The 24,717-nt window shown below is 43.9% G+C and overlaps 1 protein-coding gene across 2 annotated transcripts; it reads left to right on the top strand.

Moving 5' to 3' along the window:
* Window positions 1-791: 791 nt before the first annotated feature.
* Window positions 792-24,664, top strand: LOC5514908 (N-acetylated-alpha-linked acidic dipeptidase 2). Of its 2 annotated transcripts, none has more exons than XM_048730756.1 (17): window positions 792-1,184; window positions 11,550-11,832; window positions 12,170-12,292; window positions 12,496-12,673; window positions 14,782-14,872; window positions 16,500-16,586; window positions 17,088-17,173; window positions 17,521-17,640; window positions 18,511-18,593; window positions 20,818-20,881; window positions 20,971-21,038; window positions 21,310-21,392; window positions 21,749-21,839; window positions 22,204-22,444; window positions 22,992-23,073; window positions 23,383-23,475; window positions 23,696-24,664. In XM_048730756.1, the coding sequence occupies exons 1-17, from the start codon at window positions 979-981 to the stop codon at window positions 23,877-23,879; spliced, it is 2,163 nt and encodes a 720-aa protein (XP_048586713.1). In that variant the 5' UTR covers window positions 792-978; the 3' UTR covers window positions 23,880-24,664. The 2 variants fall into 2 exon arrangements, with proteins under 2 accessions (XP_048586713.1, XP_048586712.1); XM_048730755.1 differs by lacking the exon at window positions 792-1,184 and adding an exon at window positions 9,142-9,557.
* The last annotated feature ends 53 nt before the right edge of the window (window positions 24,665-24,717 follow it).

The following is a 24,717-nucleotide window of genomic DNA, read 5'->3' as shown; positions in this document are numbered from 1 at the left end:
CCTTTAGACCTCGGAAATTTTTCGAGGCCTCCCACAGTATCCTCACGTCCCCCCCTCGGGATAATATATGAACTTCCCCTTATAACGTCCGTATGTTATTGATAAAATCTCTTGCCATGAGTACTAAATCGGAACCGTCTTTATTTTTTTACATGTTTTCAAAATCATTTCCTTTGTAACAAAAGAAAATAAAACCACGATTTCTTGAGATTATCTCCTGTTTAGCAAAACATTCTCCGCGGGGGATATTCTTATCGTGTCAGATATGATCACGTTTCTGGAGGCTTTTCTGCATGTATGATGGTTTTCTCTGCATGTGTTCGTCTTTAGAAAACCTTGAATTATGCAACACGCATGCTCGCTTAACTATGGCAACAAAAGCGTCTGTATTCTGTTGACCTTCTACTTCGCGGGTTTCGTGATATATAATGCAACGGGCGCAAACCCACCGATAACAATTTTCATATAAAAATAATACGAAAGAAACAAACAGCTTCTTGGTGTCACATGAAAGGAATCATTAGCACTCTTAGATGAATTTAATAAATGAACTTCCATTCATTAAAACGGTATTTTCTCTCTTATTCTGGAACGGAAATGATTATCCCCTGGATATGACACGCGTACAACGGTTTTTAAGTTTTATCTTGAAAACGGAGCCTTAAAAACTACACAATGTTATCTTGTTAGAATCACATCGCTAACGAGACTTTGTTTTGGTTTCGTCGTTTTGTTGTTTTTATCAGTTTACATATCTCTCAGAGAACAGTGTTGTGTCGGTGTTTTACATGTTCGGGCACCCTGTGCTGGCTATGCGTCAATCAACTTATTGACACAGGGTAATGTTGTTGACTTTCTCGACCGCTTTCGAGCATATTTCCATATAAAACTCTAATTAAAGGATTCCAGAGTTTTACCGAAGAAGAATTCTTTAAGCTTCATGCTGTTCCGGCCTTCTAATGCCGCGTAAAAACAAGCATGAGCTTGGAAAAGAAGTTTTTCCTGGGGATCGCTTCTCTGCTCCTCTTGGTTGGTTTTATAGGCTTCATTATTGGCTATTTCATGTCACCTTGTACCATACAGAAGAGCGATCATCTTAATCCCCGAACAACACCAGACATAGATGCCCTACACAACTCTGCCGCAGCACAAGTCTCTAACTCTAAGCTTAACGACACTCTAAGGTAAGTTCTTTTATTATAAAAGTCGTTTTACTATGAGTTGCAATATCAAACAGCTTAGCAAATGCATGCTCTTAAATTCGAGTTCAGGGTATTTCATTCTTCGGCTTTAGATAAATACGTAATCTTTATTACTGCGGATTTGCATAGACTCTTCCGTTAGAAAATGAGAGCAAATGTGGCTAGAAATATTACGCTATTAGAACGACAGTTTTCGCATTATCCTAACCCGCTCAAATAGCACATTCATTAGCGGCGTGAAACGCGGCCATTCCTAACTATTTTACACATCACAAAAATAGTCCTTAATTTCACGCAGCGAATGTTAATTTAACCACAAAGAGAGAAAGATATAATTAGGTAAATAATAGTAAATGTGTTAATTTTTTCTTGCCCGAGAGCCTTTCAAAGACGGTAGCCCGTGAAGTCTATTTTTGTAGACACCGAGAGAATAAAAAAAAACATTTGACAGGTACACTTGCCAAGATAAATTGCTCAGCTACAGCGTCGTTTACCCGGCCTGAATCAATCTCATGTTTCTAGACAGTTTAATTGAGCTTTCTTTTCACTGGTGTGGGGGAGATGTCATTTTGTGTCAGAGCCTGACAGATGGGTTTCGCAACTACTAAAGCTGTACAAGTATTCTGAAAATAGCGCAAACTTTGTTGTCTTATTGTTCGATATCGTTTGTGTCAGGGTTGTATTTTGTCTCATAAAGTAGCTTTCTAGAGTTCATTCAAAGTCCATTAAAAATGATAGACTGTATTTGTCATTAGTACAAATAAGACCGTTGTTGGCCAATCCGGATTTCAGCACTTAGATGAACGCGCCCGTGCCAACGGTTATGAGATACTAAGATAAACTTCCCATTTCATTAAGTGCTCTAACATCGTGTATAAAATAACATTTCGTGGATTATTTCACCTTTTTTAGTAAAAATAAAATAAATGAGGATTTGAAAAGAAAAAAAAACAACCGTGTACTAGCCTGTACCAATGTTTACTTGCTCCTCACTTATCGATAGTCTATGGTCTCTACGAAAATAGTTTTCGGTTACAAGGCATAAAGGAATACTCATTATTCTTTAAGTTGCATAAACGCACCTTCCTACGCAATGCTTTTTCAACCAATGCTTTGTGCGTAGAGAAAATATTATACGGCATATAAAAGTTTTGAAAAAATTATAGATTGCTTCTCCATAATCAACATTACAACTTTATTTATCAAATACGTTTTATTTTAAGAATAACCCTAAAACGCGCCTGAAAACCTCTTTGACACAGACTGGAAGTTCTATTGCCCACTAAACTCCTGGCTTCAATCCACTAGTTTTTCCTGCTAAGGGCAACAGACATGTGTCGGCCAATAAAGCGAATATGGAAAGCATAGTGTATAAACATATAGGTGGAAAAGTTAAAAGTCAGTGAATATGGAAAGCATAGTTTATAAACATCTAGGTGGAAAAGTGAAAAGTCAGCGAATATGGAAAGCATAGTAGTGTATAAACATCTAGGTGGAAAAGTGAAAAGTCAGCGAATGTGGAAATCATAGCGCAACATCTAACTCTTGCATGAAAAAGTTTAAAGTCAGCGAAGGCGAGGAAAACCCCCTTCGGTACAGGATGCATTAGCTGGTGGGACGACATATTGGACATCTGCCAGCTCAAGAAGCACAACAGAGTTGGGACGACATATTGTGCATCTGCCAGCTCAAGAGGCAAAACAGAGGTGTTTGTTTAAACAAAATAACAAGATAAAATAAAGGATCTGTTTTCAAACTGAATTGATATTTTTCTGGAATTTCAGGTTGAACTTTAAAAAATTAAAACAAAATACTGGCTCATATTACAAAACTGATCCACTTTAAGTTTAGTGAAAGATAGTCGTAACAACTACCAAATATTATTAGCTAGGAAAACTGACGGTACTGACTTCACAGCACCTCCCAACATGGCGTACAAAAAACGTTAGCTTGCGCGTACCATCGGATAGGGTGAAGGGGGGAAGAAGGGGCAGGTATCATATACAAAAAGCGATGGGCAGCGATTTTTGCTGTAATACACGTCTTGAAAGTTAGCCAATGAGCATGCGAGAAATAGTACACGTCTTGAAAGTTAGTCAATGAGCATGCGAAAAGTAGTACACGTCTTGAAAGTTAGCCGATGAGCATGCGAGAAGTAGAACACGTCTTGAAAGTTAACCAATGAGCATGCGAGAAGTAGAACACGTCTTAAAAGCTAGCCAATGAGCATGCGAAAAGTAGTACACGTCTTGAAAGTTAACCAATGAGCATGCGAGAAGTAGTACACGTCTTAAAAGTTAACCAATGAGCATGCGAGAAGTAGAACACGTCTTGAAAGCTAGCCAATGAGCATGCGAGAAGTAGTACACGTCTTGAAAGCTAGCCAATGAGCATGCGAGAAGTAGTACACGTCTTGAAAGTTAGCCAATGAGCATGCGAGAAGTAGTACACGTCTTGAAAGTTAGTCAATGAGCATGCGAAAAGTAGTACACAAAAGTTGGCCAATCAACATGCGAGAATCATAAAAGTTGGCCAATCAGCATGCTAGAATTACAAAAGTTGGCCAATCAGCATGCGAGAATCACAAAAGTTGGCCAATTAACATGCGAGAATCATAAAAGTTAGCCATCAGCATGCGAGAATCACAAAAGTTGGCCAATCAGCATGCGAGAATCACAAAAGTTGGTCAATCAGCATGCGAGAATCGCAAAAGTTGATCAATCAGCATGCTAGAATCACAAAAGTTGGCCAATTAACATCCGAGAATCATAAAAGTTGATCAATCAGCATGCGAGAATCACAAAAGTTGGCCAATCAGCATGCGAAAGTCACAAAAGTTGGCCAATCAGCATGCGAGAATCACAAAAGTTGATCAATCAGCATGCGAGAATCACAAAAATTGGCCAATCAGCATGCGAAAGTCACAAAAGTTGGCCAATCAGCATGCGAGAATCACAAAAGTTGATCAATCAGCATGCGAGAATCACAAAATTTGGCCAATCAGCATGCGAGAATCACAAAAGTTGGCCAATCAGCATGCGAGAATCTCAGCTTTGATTGACAGGAACTTCATAACTAGGAGGATTTCGTCGTGATCTGATGTCCACTGGAACATTTCTTTGGCTCATCTGTTGACTACTGAAGTTTATGTCGAATAGTACGTTGCTCATATTTTCATTGGTTTTGACTAACTTCACATAACCGCCAATTGGGGCCACTTTAGCGCGTGTCGCACTGTAAGTGGTATAGGAAGATGTTTCTAAAACTCTTTTTATAAAGTTCTTTGTTACAAAAATGCTTACTGCCGTCGAAACCTTTTTTCGTTTTGCAATAAAACTTGTTCAAATAATTTTCTGTTTAATGTTACTGGTCGTGCGCTTTAGAGTACTGGTGTTATCAGTCATGCGCTGTATAGTACTGGTGATATCAGTCATGCGCCGTATAGTACTGGTGATATCAGTCATGCGCCGTAGAGTACTGGTGTTATCAGTCATGCGCTGTAGAGTACTTGTGTTATCAGTCATGCGCGGTAGAGTACTTGTCTTATCAGTCATGCGCTGTAGAGTACTTGTCTTATCAGTCATTCGCTCTAGAGTACTGGTGTTACCAGTCATGCGCCGTATAGTACTGGTGATATCAGTCATGCGCCGTAGAGTACTGGTGTTACCAGTCATGCGCTGTAGAGAACTTGTCTTATCAGTCATGCGCGGTAGAGTACTTGTCTTATCAGTCATGCGCTGTAGAGTACTGGTGATATCAGTCATGCGCTGTAGAGTACTGGTGTTACCAGTCATGCGCTGTAGAGTACTTGTGTTATCAGTCATGCGCTGTAGAGTACTGGTGTTATCAGTCATGCGCTGTAGAGTACTGGTGATATCAGTCATGCGCGGTAGAGAACTGGTGTTATCAGTCATGCGCTCTAGAGTACTGGTGATATCAGTCATGCGCTCTAGGGTACTGGTGTTACCAGTCATGCGCTGTAGAGTACTTGTCTTATCAGACATGCGCTGTAGAATACTAGTGTTATCAGTCATGCGCTCTAGAGTGCTGGTGTTATCAGTCATGCGCTCTAGAGTACTTGTCTTATCAGTCATGCGCTGTAGAGTACTGGTGTTATCAGTCATGCGCGGTAGAGTACTGGTGATATCAGTCATGCGCTGTAGAGTACTGGTGTTATCAGTCATGCGCTCTAGAGTGCTGGTGTTACCAGTCATGCGCTCTAGAGTACTTGTCTTATCAGACATGCGCTGTAGAATACTAGTGTTATCAGTCATGCGCTCTAGAGTGCTGGTGTTATCAGTCATGCGCTCTAGAGTACTTGTCTTATCAGACATGCGCTGTAGAATACTAGTGTTATCAGTCATGCGCTCTAGAGTGCTGGTGTTATCAGTCATGCGCGGTAGAGTACTGGTGATATCAGTCATGCGCTGTAGAGTACTGGTGTTATCAGTCATGCGCTGTAGAATACTAGTGTTATCAGTCATGCGCTGTAGAGTACTGGTGATATCAGTCATGCGCTCTAGAGTGCTGGTGTTATCAGTCATGCGCTCTAGAGTACTTGTCTTATCAGTCATGCGCTGTAGAATACTAGTGATATCAGTCATGCGCTCTAGAGTGCTGGTGTTACCAGTCATGCGCTGTAGAGTACTTGTCTTATCAGTCATGCGCTGTAGAGTACTGGTGTTATCAGTCATGCGCGGTAGAGTACTGGTGTTATCAGTCATGCGCGGTAGAGTACTGGTGTTATCAGTCATGCGCTCTAGAGTGCTGGTGTTATCAGTCATGCGCTCTAGAGTACTTGTCTTATCAGACATGCGCTGTAGAATACTAGTGTTATCAGTCATGCGCTCTAGAGTGCTGGTGTTACCAGTCATGCGCTGTAGAGTACTTGTCTTATCAGTCATGCGCTGTAGAGTACTGGTGTTATCAGTCATGCGCGGTAGAGTACTGGTGTTATCAGTCATGCGCGGTAGAGTACTGGTGTTATCAGTCATGCGCTGTAGAGTACTTGTGATATCAGTCATGCGCTGTAGAGTACTTATCTTATCAGTCATGCGCTGTAGAGTACTTGTGTTATCAGTCATGCGCTGTAGAGTACTGGTGTTATCAGTCATGCGCTGTAGAGTACTGGTGTTATCAGTCATGCGCTGTAGAGTACTGGTGTTATCAGTCATGCGCTGTATAGTACTGGTGATATCAGTCATGCGCTCTAGAGTACTGGTGTTACCAGTCATGCGCTGTAGAGTACTTGTCTTATCAGTCATGCGCTGTAGAGTACTGGTGATATCAGTCATGCGCTCTAGAGTACTGGTGTTACCAGTCATGCGCTGTAGAGTACTTGTGTTATCAGTCATGCGCTGTAGAGTACTGGTGTTATCAGTCATGCGCTGTAGAGTACTGGTGATATCAGTCATGCGCTCTAGAGTACTTGTCTTATCAGTCATGCGCTGTAGAGTACTTGTGTTATCAGTCATGCGCTGTAGAGTACTTGTGTTATCAGTCATGCGCTGTAGAGTACTGGTGTTATCAGTCATGCGCTGTAGAGTACTTGTGTTATCAGTCATGCGCTGTAGAGTACTGGTGTTATCAGTCATGCGCTGTAGAGTACTTGTGTTATCAGTCATGCGCTGTAGAGTACTTGTGTTATCAGTCATGCGCTCTAGAGTACTGGTGTTATCAGTCATGCGCTGTAGAGTACTTGTGTTATCAGTCATGCGCTCTAGAGTACTGGTGTTATCAGTCATGCGCTGTAGAGTACTTGTGTTATCAGTCATGCACTCTAGAGTACTGGTTTTATCAGTCATGCGCTGTAGAGTACTGGTGTTATCAGTCATGCGCTGTAGAGTACTTGTGTTATCAGTCATGCGCTGTAGAGTACTTGTGTTATCAGTCATGCGCTCTAGAGTACTGGTGATATCAGTCATGCACTGTAGAGTACTGGTGTTATCAGTCATGCGCTGTAGAGTACTGGTGATATCAGTCATGCGCTCTAGAGTACTGGTGTTACCAGTCATGCGCTGTAGAGTACTGGTGTTATCAGTCATGCGCTCTAGAGTACTTGTGTTATCAGTCATGCGCTCTAGAGTACTGGTGTTATCAGTCATGCGCTGTAGAGTACTGGTGTTATCAGTAATGCGCTGTAGAGTACTGGTGATATCAGTCATGCGCTGTAGAGTACTTGTGTTATCAGTCATGCGCTGTAGAGTACTTGTGTTATCAGTCATGCGCTCTAGAGAACTGGTGTTATCAGTCATGCGCTGTAGAGTACTGGTGTTATCAGTCATGCGCTGTAGAGTACTTGTGTTGTCAGTCATGCGCTGTAGAGTACTGGTGTTATCAGTCATGCGCTGTAGAGTACTGGTGTTATCAGTCATGCGCTCTAGAGTACTTGTGTTATCAGTCATGCGCTGTAGAGTACTTGTGTTATCAGTCATGCGCTGTAGAGTACTTGTGTTATCAGTCATGCGCTGTAGAGTACTGGTGTTATCAGTCATGCGCTGTAGAGTACTGGTGTTATCAGTCATGCGCTGTAGAGTACTTGTGTTATCAGTCATGCGCTCTAGAGTACTTGTGTTATCAGTCGCTGTACTGTACGCTGTACGAGTACTGGTTCTCGCCGTCTGTAGCTAAAATAGTTCCGGTACGGCTATGGTCTTACAGCTTTATAAATAGCGATGTTTTTAAAGGGGATTCTGCTGCCGTCGTGTGCCACGGGAAACTTCTAGCCATCCATTGCAATTCTCCGTATAATTTATCGTTTATTACCTTTGAACCACGTACAAATATATTTGTTATTTTCTCTGTGCTTTCATTGCAGATGCCATTCGATTGATCATTTTTATAGAAAACTGTAGTTTTAATTATTGACCTGTGGCGCTTAAATGAAAATAGAATAGTGACGCGCGCTAAGTAATAAATGCTCAGGGTGAGTTGTTTGGGTTATATATCAGAGGTAGGGGTTATTACAGCGTTTAACACCTGCATCAACTCATCGCGTCCCTTTCGTGCGTCATTCGACCGATCGCAGCGTAAATTATTCACCAGAAGCACTATGCAGAGGCGAGTTAACCATTTGAAAAGGAAAAATGGCGCCAAGAATTTTTAGAGGTCGGTCGGAACTATTATTTGCCGTTCTTAGGTTAGATTGGTCGCACGTAAAATCGATTAAGAACATGAAAAGAGGATTGACATTATAACAACAATTCTATGCAAATTCCGGAACCACATTTCGGTCAAAAACCATCGTCATCTTTATCATAAATGTTTTCTTGTAGTCAAAACTACTTCGGAACCCTGGAGTTTGGTTGTTTGATAAGGATGGATTTGGGGCTATTTTATTATTGCGTTTTTGTGCGGGCTGCTATCGATAAGAATATAAATAAAATCTCGTATGCATAATAAATAGGGTACTTAAAAACTATTGGATTCATTATCTAAAGGCATTTCGATTTGGAAAATCCCCAAGCTGTTGTAAAAAATCCGACGATCTTTTAAGATGACAAGCTCTTGTTATTTTTCGCGTTTTGGAAAAAAAATTTCGTATGTAATTTTTTGATAGTCTGTATGTTGATTGTTTGGGGACGTTAATGTCCTTTCATAAATTCTATGTTTTATTTAGACAGAAACACAGTTAGGCTGACAATTAACTCAATTCCGAAAAGAATATGAAAGATTACTTCGCGAGAAATTTTACGCGAGAACGTAACGCAATAAAAGATAAAATCTTTAAATAAAATATATATTTTTTAAACCAAACTTGTATATTTCTAAGGCAGGAGCGCTGCTATGATCTGAGGTTGCGAGTTTCTACAATGAACGAAACCAATAAATAATGATAACCTAAAATTTAATTTACGATATCCACTTGCATTTCAAAAGAGGCCTGCTCTATTTGCATTTCGCTGAAAGCGTCTTATTTCAACCAATCACAAGTCGAGCGTTTTGCTCTTTATTTGATGGGAGTTCCTAAAGGGTGGGACTGTGAGAGTGTTTTGGTGTGCAATTTGCGAGCGAGTCGAAAGGGGCAAGAATGGAAGACGAGCAAGCTCCGGAAAAGGCAGAATTCATCCCTGCAAAGGATTCCGAAGACGAAGAAAAAGGTGGCAGCGATTGCAAGCAGCAATCTTCACTCAAATGCTGCACTTGCAGAGTTTGCTGTAAAGTTCAGTTGGTCTTGCTAGTGCTGCTGTTCGTCCTGGGAGCTGCGGCAGGCGGTTTCCTTGTCCGGCATTTTTTCTTTTTCAAGTGCGATAAAAGTGATGCCATGAGCGAGCAAGCAGAAAAAGCTCACTTGGAGAAAGCCTATATCGAAGCGCTGGGCAAAGTTTCCATTTCAGAGCTAAAGAAAAACTTGAAGTAAGTTCACATAAATTAGGAACTCCCCTAAATTACGAATAAATAATAATCATTGGCTAGCACCAAACCTCCTCCAAAGCAAACCTGGAAAAGGTCACAAAAATAATAATACGAATTTTGAAATAGAAAGATTATTTTGATAACTGAAAGAAAATTATTGCGCTTGATTTCATACCAATATCATACCGCAGTTCTATGTGTATTGAGATATTTATCTGCAATATTGCTCTATGTTAATGACCGCGAATTCTGGGCTTGTCATCCTTACAAAAAAAACCAGCTGTTGACAACCAAAAACCACCGGCGCCAAAAGTTCCCCGTTACGTCCTCTGAATGCCAAAAATAGGGACAAAACTGCTACAGTTTATGTTTAGATTTTCCATTTCCTGAATTTTCTTCAAATGGGTTTTTTTATTTGTGGTAACTTTGAATATTATTTTGACACCGTAGTTCCTTTTAAAAGCCAATAGAATATTCATGAGAACACCCAAGGCAAAATGCTCCTTACAAAAATACGCTTTTCGTCAAAATACTTGCAGTTCTTGCAGAAATAATACAGATGCGTCCTGTATTTTCTGTTTATCATAGGATGAAAGCGTGCGCTTAGCGTTCAAGTATATACTTCATTTTTTATTCTTCCAATTGATCAAAAACAAGCGTCTCCATTACGGCATTTCCACCTTGAATAAAGCAGCCATTTAGTTCCTTCCACATCGAAAATATTACTTTGGAGTCAAGCTGTCGAGAAATTAGCATAATTGTCCCAACCATTCCCTGGAGCATGAAACCTGTATTTCTATTCGACAAATATCAATAGTCCGTTTTCAAACAGTTTGAATACAGGTGTTGATTATGTACAAAAATCGCGATAATAATAGACACATTGGTTATCTTTTGATTAACAGCAGGTCTTCTTGAACAAAATATATATTTCCCGGTAATTTCCCGCCTTTTTACTCGTCTCGCTCGCTTGGGTATGAGGTACATTTAGTCTGAATTTTTGTTTTATTTTGTCTGAGAACTACTTTGACTATGTAGGTAACGAACTCCTCGTTCTTGGTTATCCAATTCCCTGGTAAGTCTGTAGAACAAACCAAGTGCTGCATATTCATAGTAAGACAATCTTTTTGATTCCAGCACGAAACCACTAATACAATTACGCATTTTCCAATGAGAAAAGAAAAGGCGAGATATCGAATTCTACTCTGATATAGATTTTGTTTTGATAACAAGTCTACCCCAATTCGTTTGAGTAGATTTACTCTATTTTCAAGTGATGCGGCAATCGAAAATCCCGATGAATGAACATTTTAAGATTCATGTGAAAACAAATAGACTCCCGCACACGAAAAACTACGAATCACTAGTATTATTCATTTCCTCTTAATTTATTGAAGCATTTTGATTTTTTTGATTTGAGAAGCGCTAAAATAAGGTGATTTTTGACCAAAAATAATACTCTAAAGCGATTACTTCAATCATAAAAGAAAATCCAAAATCGTGTTGAATCAAGTTCCTGGTGACAGCTTTGACCTCATGACTAGATTGTTAGTTAGAAGGCGCGTAAAAAGAAAGAGCGATTGAACTCATAAAGTTATCTAAATGTAAATAAATATGAACATATAGACAGACAACTTTTAGTTATTTAAAGCATAGCTTATATGGATACCATAGTTTCACTCGTTTGATGAAGTGCAAATCTCTTCACGCTCGTCATGGCAACTGCTGCCTCGAGGCATCTGGCGGTGACGTCACTAAACGAGTGATGTCAGACGATCGCTCCCCAGAAAGCGACTCTAAAGCCCAGTAAAAACAGCGCCAACATTAGCCAACATTGGCAACGCTGCGCTTCATTGACCACAAGACAAAGGAAATGTTGGCGAATTTACTTCACAGCATTTCCATCATGTCGTGCAAAAACAGCTATTGCTTGGCCAGCGCGTCGCCAGCGTTTTTGCTTGCTGTTTGTCTTAAGGTAGCTTTGCTTTGCAGATATTTCTCGAGTGTTCCACGTTTGGCAGGGACGAACGGAAGTTACCAGCTAGCACTGTACCAGGAGAAAGAGTTCAAGAGTTATGGGTTTGATAATGTGGAGCTGAAGAAATACGAAGTGTTACTTTCCTACCCAAACAAACCAGGGTTCGTAGCGCTGCTCTACGCCAACCATACAGAGCAGCATAGATCAGCAGAACAAGAGCGAGTGCTTGACGCGTCCGAGAACCACACTGACAGGGTGTCCCCTTTCAACGCGTACTCGCCATCGGGGGACGTTAAGGTATGGGCAAAAGGACCATGGGATAACAGAAAACGAAAGCAATGAATATGATTTTAATTTATTATTTATTTATTATTTTACTTGCATATATAAATTCAGAGTTTGCAGGGCCGTAGCCAGCATGAGGCAAGTGAGACACTCGCCTCGGTAAAATTTTGATGTTTAGTGTTTCACGATTGAAAAGTATGAGATAAAACCCCTGCTTTTGTTGGATTTATCACTCATTGGCTAGCTTTGCCTCGGTAAAATTTTGATTCTGGCTACAGGCCTGGCTGTATAGGAATTGATGTGCACAAATTCAATGATAAATACTAAAAAATTATTTTGTTATGCTAAGGGGAAACTAGTCTATGTTAATTATGGTCGCGAAGAAGACTTCAAATACCTGAAAGACAACAACATTAACGTGACTGGGAAGATTGTCATTGCGAGATATGGAAAACTCTTCCGAGGTGGAAAGGTAGGCAACATTAGTGTCACTACTTCTTAATGGTTGCTAAAGGTGGAAGTGAGAAGACGTCGTACCGATTATCGACGATGGAATAGAAAAGACGTCGTAGCGATTACTTACAATAGATAGTAATTGGAAGATGTTGTCCAGGTATTGTTTTGATGATGTCGATGTTGCTTATGAAACTAGGCCATTAATGTACTTCTCATCAGGCTCAGAATGCAGAGAGGCGCGGAGCCAAGGGCCTGATCCTCTACTCCGATCCCGCCGACACCGGGGGACAGGAAAAGACCTATCCAGACGGCATGGCCCTCTCTCCGGACGGCGTGCAGAGGGGCAACCTGTGGATGGAGAAAGGAGATCCCCTCACCCCAGGATACCCCGCAACAGGTAAGACTCCTGTGGATGGAGAAAGGAGATCCCCTCACCCCAGGATACCCCGCAACAGGTAAGACTCCTGTGGATGGAGAAAGGAGATCCTCTCACCCCATGATACCCCGCAATAGGTAAGACTCCTGTGGATGGAGAAAGGAGATCCTCTCACCCCATGATACCCCGCAACAGGTAAGACTCCTGTGGATGGAGAAAGGAGATCCTCTCACCCGAGGATAACCCGCAACAGGTAAGACTCCTGTGATAGAGAAAGGAGATCCCCTCACCCGAGGATAACCCGCAACAGGTAAGACTCCTGTGGATGGAGAAAGGAGATCCCCTCACCCCATGATACCCCGCAACAGGTAAGACTCCTGTGGATGGAGAAAGGAGATCCCCTCACCCCAGGATACCCCGCAACAGGTAAGACTCCTGTGGATGGAGAAAGGAGATCCCCTCACCCCAGGATACCCCGCAACAGGTAAGACTCCTGTGGATGGAGAAAGGAGATCCCCTCACCCCAGGATACCCCGCAACAGGTAAGACTCCTGTGGATGGAGAAAGGAGATCCTCTCACCCCATGATACCCCGCAATAGGTAAGACTCCTGTGGATGGAGAAAGGAGATCCTCTCACCCCATGATACCCCGCAACAGGTAAGACTCCTGTGGATGGAGAAAGGAGATCCCCTCACCCCAGGATACCCTGCAACAGGTAAGACTCCTGTGGATGGAGAAAGGAGATCCTCTCACCCCATGATACCCCGCAATAGGTAAGACTCCTGTGGATGGAGAAAGGAGATCCTCTCACCCCATGATACCCCGCAACAGGCAAGACTCCTGTGGATGGAGAAAGGAGATCCCCTCACCCGAGGATAACCCGCAACAGGTAAGACTCCTGTGGATGGAGAAAGGAGATCCCCTCACCCCATGATACCCCGCAACAGGTAAGACTCCTGTGGATGGAGAAAGGAGATCCCCTCACCCCAGGATACCCCGCAACAGGTAAGACTCCTGTGGATGGAGAAAGGAGATCCCCTCACCCCAGGATACCCCGCAACAGGTAAGACTCCTGTGGATGGAGAAAGGAGATCCTCTCACCCCATGATACCCCGCAATAGGTAAGACTCCTGTGGATGGAGAAAGGAGATCCTCTCACCCCATGATACCCCGCAACAGGTAAGACTCCTGTGGATGGAGAAAGGAGATCCCCTCACCCGAGGATAATCCGCAACAGGTAAGACTCCTGTGGATGGAGAAAGGAGATCCCCTCACCCCATGATACCCCGCAACAGGTAAGACTCCTGTGGATGGAGAAAGGAGATCCCCTCACCCCAGGATACCCCGCAACAGGTAAGACTCCTGTGGATGGAGAAAGGAGATCCTCTCACCCCAGGATTCCCTGCAACAGGTAAGACTCCTGTGGATGGAGAAAGGAGATCCCCTCACCCGAGGATACCCCGCAACAGGTAAGACTCCTGTGGATGGAGAAAGGAGATCCTCTCACCCCAGGATACCCCGCAACAGGTAAGACTCCTGTGGATGGAGAAAGGAGATCCCCTCACCCCATGATACCCCGCAACAGGTAAGACTCCTGTGGATGGAGAAAGGAGATCCCCTCACCGCAGGATACCCCGCAACAGGTAAGACTCCTGTGGATGGAGAAAGGAGATCCCTTAACCCCAGGATACCCCGCATTAGGTAAGACTCCTGTGGATGGAGAAAGGAGATCCCCTCACCCGAGGATTCCCCGCAACAGGTAAGACCATAAAATGTCTTGATGACCATGCTGCGGTACCTTCACCAAGCGACCACCCTCGGTACCAGGGGCAGCTGTCCGCTTTGTGGAGTTGGGTTCTTAATGCAGTTTTAATGCCGACGATTTCCAAATCAGAATCTGGCTTTGTTATTCAAAACTTTGAAGCGGATCTATTTCCATCACTGTAATGGCTTCAAATCATTTCACCTCAAAAGGCACCAAATGCAACTCCGTTAGTTTGAATGACGGAAGCCAGAAGGCGGTTTAGCATGTAAAAAGGTAACTGAATACAGCATTTTAGTGAAAAGAAAGTGTTTTTGGAAGTGGTTTTCTATTAAACAATGTCTCAGATAATTGTTTGTATTCCAGATGGCATTTATCGTCGACCGGAAGCGGAAGTACCTTTTCCAAAGATTCCGGTGAAACCAATCTCATGGGAGGACGCCGAGCCTCTACTTAGGTATCGTGCAGACGCGTCAAAGTCGGACAGACAGAAAGACGAGCAGACGGGTAGACGGATATGTGTGGGAGGAGATGAATGGACGGACAGACAGAAGGACGGGTAGAAGGATATGTGTGGAAGGAGATGAATGGACAGACAGACAGAAAGACGGGTAGACGGATATGTGTGAAAAAAGATAAATGGACGGAAAGACAGAAAGACAAGCAGACGGATATGTGTGGAAGGAGATGAATGGACAGACAGACAGAAAGACGGGTAGACGGATATGTGTGGAAGGAGATGAATGGACAGACAGACAGAAAGACGGGTAGACGGATATGTGTGGAAGGAGATAAATGGACAGACATACAGAAAGACGGGTAGACGGATATGTGTGAAAAAAGATAAATGGACGGAAAGACAGAAAGACAAGCAGACGGATATGTGTGGAAGGAGATGAATGGACAGACAGACAGAAAGACGGGTAGAAGGATATGTGTGGAAGGAGATGAATGGACAGACAGACAGAAAGACGGGTAGACGGATATGTGTGAAAAAAGATAAATGGACGGAAAGACAGAAAGACAAGCAGACGGATATGTGTGGAAGGAGATGAATGGACAGACAGACAGAAAGACGGGTAGACGGATATGTGTGGAAGGAGATGAATGGACAGACAGACAGAAAGACGGGTAGACGGATATGTGTGGAAGGAGATAAATGGACAGACATACAGAAAGACGGGTAGACGGATATGTGTGAAAAAAGATAAATGGACGGAAAGACAGAAAGACAAGCAGACGGATATGTGTGGAAGGAGATGAATGGACAGACAGACAGAAAGACGGGTAGACGGATATGTGTGGGAGGAGATGAATGGACAGACAGACAGAAAGACGGGTAGACGGATATGTGTGGAAGGAGGTGAATGGACAGACAGACAGAAAGACGGGTAGACGGATATATGTGGAAGGAGATGAATGGACAGACAGACAGAAAGACGGGTAGACGGATATGTGTGAAAAAAGATAAATGGACGAAAAGACAGAAAGACAAGCAGACGGATATGTCTGGAAGGAGATGAATGGACAGACAGACAGAAAGACAAGCAGACGGATATGTGTGGGAGGAGATGAATGGACAGACAGACAGAAAGACGGGTAGACGGATATGTGTGGAAGGAGATGAATGGACAGACAGACAGAAAGACGGGTAGACGGATATGTGTGGAAGGAGATAAATGGACGGACAGACAGAAAGACAAGCAGACGGATATGTGTAGGAGGAGATGAATGGACAGACAGACAGAAAGACGGGTAGACGGATATGTGTGGGAGGAGATGAATGGACGGACAGACAGAAAGGCGGGAGGAAGGATGTGTGGGTGGAGATAAATGACGGACAGACAGAAGGACGGGTAGACGGATATGTGTGGGTGGAGATAAATGAACGGACAGACAGAAAGACAGGAGGAAGGATGTGCATTAATTAAAATTCTGTGCCTGTGTGTTTATGACAAAAATACCCTATGTGGGCAAGCTATAATAAAGCTTTTTGCCTCAGGGCAATGGGACTTTGCCTAGTTCTTGCATGGAAGGTTACTACAGGTTTAAATCCAACAAGCGTGCCATTTGTTCTGTCACAGATCATTGACTAAAGGAAATGCACCCGATGAGTGGCAGGGAGGCCTGGTCACCAAGTGCAAAATAGAGATGGATGACAGTGATGAAAGGTAAACGATGACTCACGCATTATCATCATAAATCGTACTGTTTTTATGATCTAATGGTTGATGAGTTTAGCGCTGAGGGAAAGTAAAATCAAATAAAACCTTTTGAATCACAAAGAACACAACGTAGTACTTTTTAACGTTTTTGTTTCTAAACGTTATCGACTTTTTGGCGAGTTTACTTTTGCGTAGTTAGCAAATATAGTTATAAGGGGTTCAAAATCAAAGCCTGCGTAGCTGGCATACAAAAACTAGAAAAAAAACAAGGCATATGAGAGATTTCGCGTATTCGCAGAATAAATTTCTTTGGAATCCAAGAAAACCGCTAGCTACACAGGCAAAAACAAATGTAATTTCGCTTGTACGCTCGCCTACACATCATGCGTGATGTAAGCCGGGTTGTGCGGGCGTGGCACATTCAGAGTATACGATCAAACGACAGCGTATATAATTGACTTCATTCTATACCCACTTCTCTATTGACACTAGTGTTCTTCCGTACAGAAATGTTCGTGTGTTTGTTGACAACAAGCTTGAAAAACGAAGTGTCCATAACGTCATCGCCACAATTAACGGCGACGAAGAACCAGGTAACAGTGCAGCGTGCGCACGTCACGTGACGTCAGCGGGGATGGCGTCACTATGGCATTATCTTAAATAACGTTTTTAGAATCCAGCGTTTAATTAGACATAATTATCTCTGGAATTATGATGATACATTTTATTCAACATATCACAATGGTTTTCGTTGTTGTAGCAGTTCCCGACACCGTATTTAGTTCGTTGTGACTCATAATTGCTATGGTTTCTAATGACGCGTTCGATCTCTCATATCGTTATGTGTTTCATGGTTGCTATAATTTCAAATAACGCGTTCGATCTCTCATATTGTTATGTGTACCATGGTTGCTATAGTTTCCAATGTTTGATTTCTCAGATCGTTATGTCATACTCGGTTCCCATCGCGACGCCTGGGTGTTCGGAGGGGTGGACCCCAGCACCGGACAGACTGTACTGATGGAGACTGCTCGTCTTGTTGGACACCTTCGTAAGGAAAGTAAGGACGACTACTGAGCGTGTTTTCGTTTCCGCGCACGAAGCAGCTACGTGTTTCTGGTACCTGGAAAGGACTTCCGGTTACTGGAACTAAATTCGTTTTCACTTTGAGCTCTCGTGGTATCGGCAGCCGGTCATCAACAGCGCTATTTCAGCGCTTTAGTGCGAGTTAACGCTCAACTGGATAAGATGGGTTGGGTTAGGATGGGTTGGGTTAGGCTGGGTTGGGTTAGGCTGGGTTGGGTTAGGATGGGTTGGGTTGGGATGGGATGGGTTGGTTTGGGATGGGTTGGGTTAGGATGGGTTGGGTTAGGCTGGGTTGGGTTAGGATGGGTTGGGTTAGGATGGGTTGGGTTAGGCTGGGTTGGGTTGGGTTAGGATGGGTTGGGTTAGGATGGGTTGGGTTGGGATGGGTTGAGTTAGGTTGGGTTGGGTTAGGATGGGTTGGGTTAGGATGGGTCGGGTTAGGATGGGTTGGCTTGGGTTAGGATGGGTTGGGTTAAGATGGGTTGGGTTAGGATAGGTCGGGTTAAGATGGGTTGGCTTAGGATGGGTTGGGTTAAGATGGGACGGGTTAGGATGGGTCGGGTTAAGATGGGTTGGGTTAAGATAGGTCGGTATAAGATGGGTTGGGTTAGGATGGGTCGGGTTAAGATGGGTTGGCTTAGGATGGGTTGGGTTAGGATGGGTTGGTTAAGGATGGGTCGGGTTAGGGTGGGACGGAGAAGGATGGGACGGGTAAGGATTGGTCGGGTTAGGGTGGGACGGGTTAGGATAAGTTTTGTTAGGATGGGTCGGGTTAGGATGGGTTGGGTTGGGTTATGATGGCTTGGGTTCGAGCGGATTGACCAAGTCTTATTCTTGTTGTTAGGTTGGCGTCCTCGCCGAACCATCATCTTTGCAAGCTGGGACGCTGAGGAGTACGGGATTCTCGGGTCTGCCGAGTGGGTCGAGGTAAGATACGACCAAAGGAGTACGGGATTCTCGGGTCTGCCGAGTGGGTCGAGGTAAGACACGACCAAATGAGTACGGGATTCTCGGGTCTGTCGAGCGGGTCGAGGTAAGACACGACCAAAGGAGTACGGGATTCTCGGGTCTGCCGAGTGGGTCGAGGTAAGACACGACCAAAGGAGTACGGAATTTTCGGGTCTGTCGAGTGGGCCGAGGTAAGACACGACCAAAGGAGTACGGGATTCTCGGGTCTGCCGAGTGGGTCGAGGTAAGACACGACCAAAGGAGTACGGGGTTCTCGGGTCTGCCGAGTGGGTCGAGGTAAGACAATACCAAAGGAGTACGGGATTCTCGGGTCTGCCGAGTGGGTCGAGGTAAGACACGACCAAAGGAGTACGGGGTTCTCGGGTCTGCCGAGTGGGTCGAGGTAAGACACGACCAAAGGAGTACGGGATTCTCGGGTCTGCCGAGTAGGTCGAGGTAAGACACGACCAAAGGAGTACGGGGTTCTCGGGTCTGCCGAGTGGGTCGAGGTAAGACAATACCAAAGGAGTACGGGATTCTCGGGTCTGCCGAGTGGGTCGAGGTAAGACACGACCAAAGGAGTACGGGATTCTCGGGTCAGCCGAGTGGGTCGAGGTAAGACACGACCAAAGGAGTACGGGATTCTCGGGTCTGCCGAGTGGGTCGAGGTAAGACACGACCAAAGGAGTACGGGGTTCTCGGGTCTGCCGAGTGGGTCGAGGTAAGACACGACCAAAGGAGTACGGGATTCTCGGGTCTGCCGAGTGGGTCGAGGTAAGACACGACCAAAGGAGTACGGGGTTCTCGGGTCTGCCGAGTGGGTCGAGGTAAGACACGACCAAAGGAGTACGGGGTTCTCGGGTCTGCCGAGTGGGTCGAGGTAAGACACGACCAAAGGAGTACGGGATTCTCGGGTCTGCCGAGTGGGTCGAGGTAAGACACGACCAAAGGAGTACGGAATTTTCGGGTCTGTCGAGTGGGTCGAGGTAAGACACGACCAAAGGAGTACGGGATTCTCGGGTCTGCCGAGTGGGTCGAGGTAAGACACGACCAAAGGAGTACGGGGTTCTCGGGTCGGCCGAGTGGGTCGAGGTAAGACACGACCAAAGGAGTACGGGATTCTCGGGTCTGCCGAGTGGGTCGAGGTAAGACACGACCAAAGGAGTACGGGATTCTCGGGTCTGCCGAGTGGGTCGAGGTAAGACACGACCAAAGGAGTACGGGATTCTCGGGTCTGCCGAGTGGGTCGAGGTAAGACACGACCAAAGGAGTACGGGATTCTCGGGTCTGCCGAGTGGGTCGAGGTAAGACACGACCAAAGTAGTACGGGGTTCTCGGGTCTGCCGAGTGGGTCGAGGTAAGACACGACCAAAGGAGTACGGGATTCTCGGGTCTGCCGAGTGGGTCGAGGTAAGACACGACCAAAGGAGTACGGGATTCTCGGGTCTGCCGAGTGGGTCGAGGTAAGACACGACCAAAGGAGTACGGGGTTCTCGGGTCGGCCGAGTGGGTCGAGGTAAGACACGACCAAAGGAGTACGGGGTTCTCGGGTCTGCCGAGTGGGTCGAGGTAAGACACGACCAAAGGAGTACGGGGTTCTCGGGTCTGCCGAGTGGGTCGAGGTAAGACACGACCAAAGGAGTACGGGGTTCTCGGGTCTGCCGAGTGGGTCGAGGTAAGACACGACCAAAGGAGTACGGGGTTCTCGGGTCTGCCGAGTGGGTCGAGGTAAGACACGACCAAATGAGTACGGGATTCTCGGGTCTGCCGAGTGGGTCGAGGTAAGACACGACCAAAGGAGTACGGGATTCTCGGGTCTGCCGAGTGGGTCGAGGTAAGACACGACCAAAGGAGTACGGGATTCTCGGGTCTGCCGAGTGGGTCGAGGTAAGACACGACCAAAGGAGTACGGGATTCTCGGGTCTGCCGAGTGGGTCGAGGTAAGACACGACCAAATGAGTACGGGATTCTCGGGTCTGCCGAGTGGGTCGAGGTAAGACACGACCAAAGGAGTACGGGATTCTCGGGTCTGCCGAGTGGGTCGAGGTAAGTTAAGACACAAAATACTGCATCATATCTCAGAAAGCTCCATTCTATAAAAAAATAGTCAGTCAAAATTATTTATACAATTCCTCCGATACGCGGAGCTAATGAAAAGTTCATGCGGTGTAAAAAGATAGAACAATTTTTTTGTTTCATTCAGGAAAACGAGAAAATCCTGAGTTCTCGTGCGGTCGCGTACATCAACATCGATAGTGCGGTCACAGGTCAGTACGGACAAAAACGCTCACGGATTATTTATATTTACATTTATATTTACATTTATATTTACATCAATATGTTCATATTCACAAAGGTGCTGTCAGTTTTAGAGCTAAAAGTCACCCCCTACTGGACACAGGGATTTTTGAAGTCACAAAGAAGGTAAACCGCACAAACAACCTCTTGTTGCTACGATACGTTAATATTAGCCAATCAGGGGGAGTATATAGTAGTTAGTTTCTGTTATTGATGACGCACGCTAATCTCTTGTTGCTAGGATACGTTAATGCTAGACAATCAGGGGGCGTATTTGAAAATAAAAAAATAAAAAAAACTGTATTGATGGCGCACTCCGATTTATTTTTACTTAGATGCGTTAATGCTAATAGTGTTTTTTTAAAATAACATACAGATTGTGTGTTTTTTGTCGAAGGTTAATGGTATTGGTAATTCAACTGATAATCTTTACGAAGAATGGAAGAGGGATGTACCAGATGCTAAAAATGAGCACCCGAGGTAAGACAAGGGCAGTAGGAACGAAGGTTACCAGGCTTATCCGCCTAAAAGGTTTTATAAGCGACACGAAAAAACGAATCCTTTTGTTTATGTACCTCGAGACATTGAAATGGTTTTTAAAGTCTCACCTTGTCGATTACACATTTCCAATGATTCTATGTGGCTGACTACACACTTGAATCGGGTATGCACAGTGTATGTTTACTAATCAGAGTTCTCGTAATATGTGACCAACCAATCCAAAGCGGCGTTATTTTTTATTTGTAGTCTTCATACCCTGTATACCACACTCCACGCGATAACCAACCATTACGTCGCTCATTATTCAGTCATAAATGTATGCGTTTGTGTTTCAGTGTTGAGACCATTGGATCTGGAAGTGACTACCTCTTTTTCATTCAGCGAATCGGAATACCATCAATTGATTTCAGATTCGTTGGAAATTCGGTACGTGTCTAAACCAATCAGACAAACAGTGTTAAATTGGTGTTTTGCTTTCGCACAAAGTATATGACTGCCTGCACTATAGCTTTATATAATGAAGATGCCTTGTCTTTTACTCACGACATTCCAATCCGAGACAACGAGGCCTGTTAGATTTCTGGTAGTATGTGTCCACCAATCAGAGCTCTTGTTTTATCTTTGGCCCACCAATTCGAGTTCTTGTATTATGTTACCCAGCAATTAGAGTTCTTGTATTATGTGGCCCACCAATCAGAATTCTCCTAATATGCGTCCCACCAATCAAAGTTATGTGGCCACCAATGTATGTGGCCCACCAGTCACAGGCGGCGTTTTTATTTATCTGTAGTCTTCCTACCCTGTATACCACACTCTCCACGATACCTACCATTACGTCACGAAGTTCCTGGACCCTGACATGCGCCTTCATGCTGCCGTCACCAAAGTCGCACTGCGCATGCTCATGAAACTCGCAGACTCACGTGTGGTCCCCCTGGACGTGAGGAGACTGGCCCGAGCAATAGATTCTTATGGGAAGACTCTCAATGAGACGTACTCTGATGACCTGGCCAAGCAGAGCATTACGCTTAGTAAGTCTCCTTTTATGAGTTACACATTAGACCTGGGGCGAGGAAAACGATAAACACTGCCCAAAGCAGAAATATTTATAACGTGACTTTTTCCCTACTAGCAGCCCTTGGCTGACCCAGCGAAATACATAGAGGCTTCTGCTAGCCGGGCTTTTTTGAATGTCTATTTTAGAATAAACTAAGACAACTCCTGGAACTTGTTACCGTGCTAGCTACACGAACTATGCATAACAGTTCGCCAAGCACACCCAGCAGAATGCCTCATTTTTCTTCTTTCTTTTTTTTTTCTATTTCATCTTTCATATGACATACGGACAATTATTGTAAGCAAAGCATCATAGGAAGAGACGGGGAGGGCAGCTTTTCTCTTTACGTTAATTCTAACACGCACGAAAACCTTTTACGCCTTTTTAATTCTCCGTCTCCGCTTCTTTTTCTAATAAAAACCAGCGTTCCATTTATTATAAAGATGTTCTGAGAAATTGCGACGGCTGCGATTGAGTCTCCTTGCAGCCTTCATTAACATCATCTATTACTTTGCTTCCAGAATACGTCTTCGAGGCGATCAGTGAATTTAAGGACGCAGCGGAAGATTTCTCAAAGTATCTTGAAAAACTTGACACCAACGAGTAAGTCGTTTACTTTTCTGTATTACCACACTTCACCATGTGAAAAACCTCACAAACACGCTTGCAATGCAGGCTACGATCCTCACAGGGAGAAGGAAAAAGTGAAATTTATTAGTAAACGGGGTAATACACGGATAATCCATCCTCTGCACCTTGTTATATTAGGGATTGGACAGATATGGGCTCATTCACCGCATGACATCTAATTCAGAAGAAGATCATATCTTTTTTCCCTTGTATTTAAATGTACGCCTCAATCAATCGACATAGTCCACCCCTATCATCCTTAAAATGATATTATCCTTGCAGTGCTGTGAAGGTGATGAGAGCCAACGATCGACTCATCCAATTGGATCGCGCCTTCATTAACACAGAAGGTCTCCCCAACAGGCCAGCAATCAGGTATAATGAGACTTATACAACAAGGAGTTCTATTTTTTTTTGTTTTTCCTGTCGATGTTTATTTGTTTTGTTTTATTATTGTAACATCAGTTGCTGTTATTTCATGTTTTGGCTGTTTTGTTGTTTTTCCTATTATTTTTTTGTCGTCGTTGTTTTGTTATTGTTTTAGTAGGTGTTGTTTCGTGTTATTTACCGCTGACCGATATCGTTCATATCACAGGCACCTGGTGTACGCGCCAAGTGTGTTTAACCTCTACGCCGGTAGCAACTTCGCGGGTATCACTGACTCCATCTACGAGGCGAAGCACAACGGCAAGGACTGGGAACAAGTGAAGAAGCAGATCTCCATGGTGGTGCACGCAATGCGGTCAGCAGTCTCCATATTCAAGCCACTGCCAGCCTGAGCATGCACCATCATCGCACCCTGACCAGCGTTAGCTGCATTGCAAGCATGTGCAGTGAAGTTTAGGGATTTATAATATTCATGACTCCGCACACCCTTATTTAGAAATGCTTTTTTCATGTTCCTCTTTGCAATCTACAAGGTAACCAAGCCTTATTTTAAGGCAAAGGTTAACACGGCATTGTTTGAGACTCGTAAAAGAATGGTTTTAGGCCAATTTTGCCTCCTAGGGAGGGACCTGTAAATGAGCGTAGTACTTGCATTTTCGGCTTCAGCAATATAATACAAACTATATGGAGCAAAACAAATCAAATTCCCATAACTCGTACTTCATACATGATAACTTGGAACAGGCTAGTTTTAACAACTTTCATGAAAACAGGAATAGTCAAGTTTCTCCATATGGATATAAACTCATGGTCATAAACTCACACGAACTCCAAATATCGATTATAATATCCTTGCAGTTTTGGATTAATGATAAATGTAGCCTTCATTCACATAGTGTTTTCGACAAGAAGGAAAATCTTTTACTAAAACGCGAAAATCAACCAACGAAGTAGTTAGATCACTTGAACAAGGAAATTCTTGTGAGAGAAATCACGATATCATCGATGTATCACGCTGTGTCACGCCACTGTCATGGTCACAGTATTTAATGTCACGCCATAGTGACGTTTTTTTTGCAATCTCTTAGTGAGGTTTTGTTGGTTTTGCATACCAAGGATACGATAACTATGATAGCGTCATAAATATCGAATAAACAAAAACTACCCTTGACAGTCACCTGTAGTAATCAATTGTTTTTGTCGCTCTATGCACAACTCCCAAATTTGAGA

This window comes from Nematostella vectensis, chromosome 7, assembly GCF_932526225.1.
Source record: "Nematostella vectensis chromosome 7, jaNemVect1.1, whole genome shotgun sequence".
Taxonomy (NCBI): domain Eukaryota; kingdom Metazoa; phylum Cnidaria; class Anthozoa; order Actiniaria; family Edwardsiidae; genus Nematostella; species Nematostella vectensis.
This window is presented reverse-complemented; position numbering and strand designations above follow the sequence as displayed.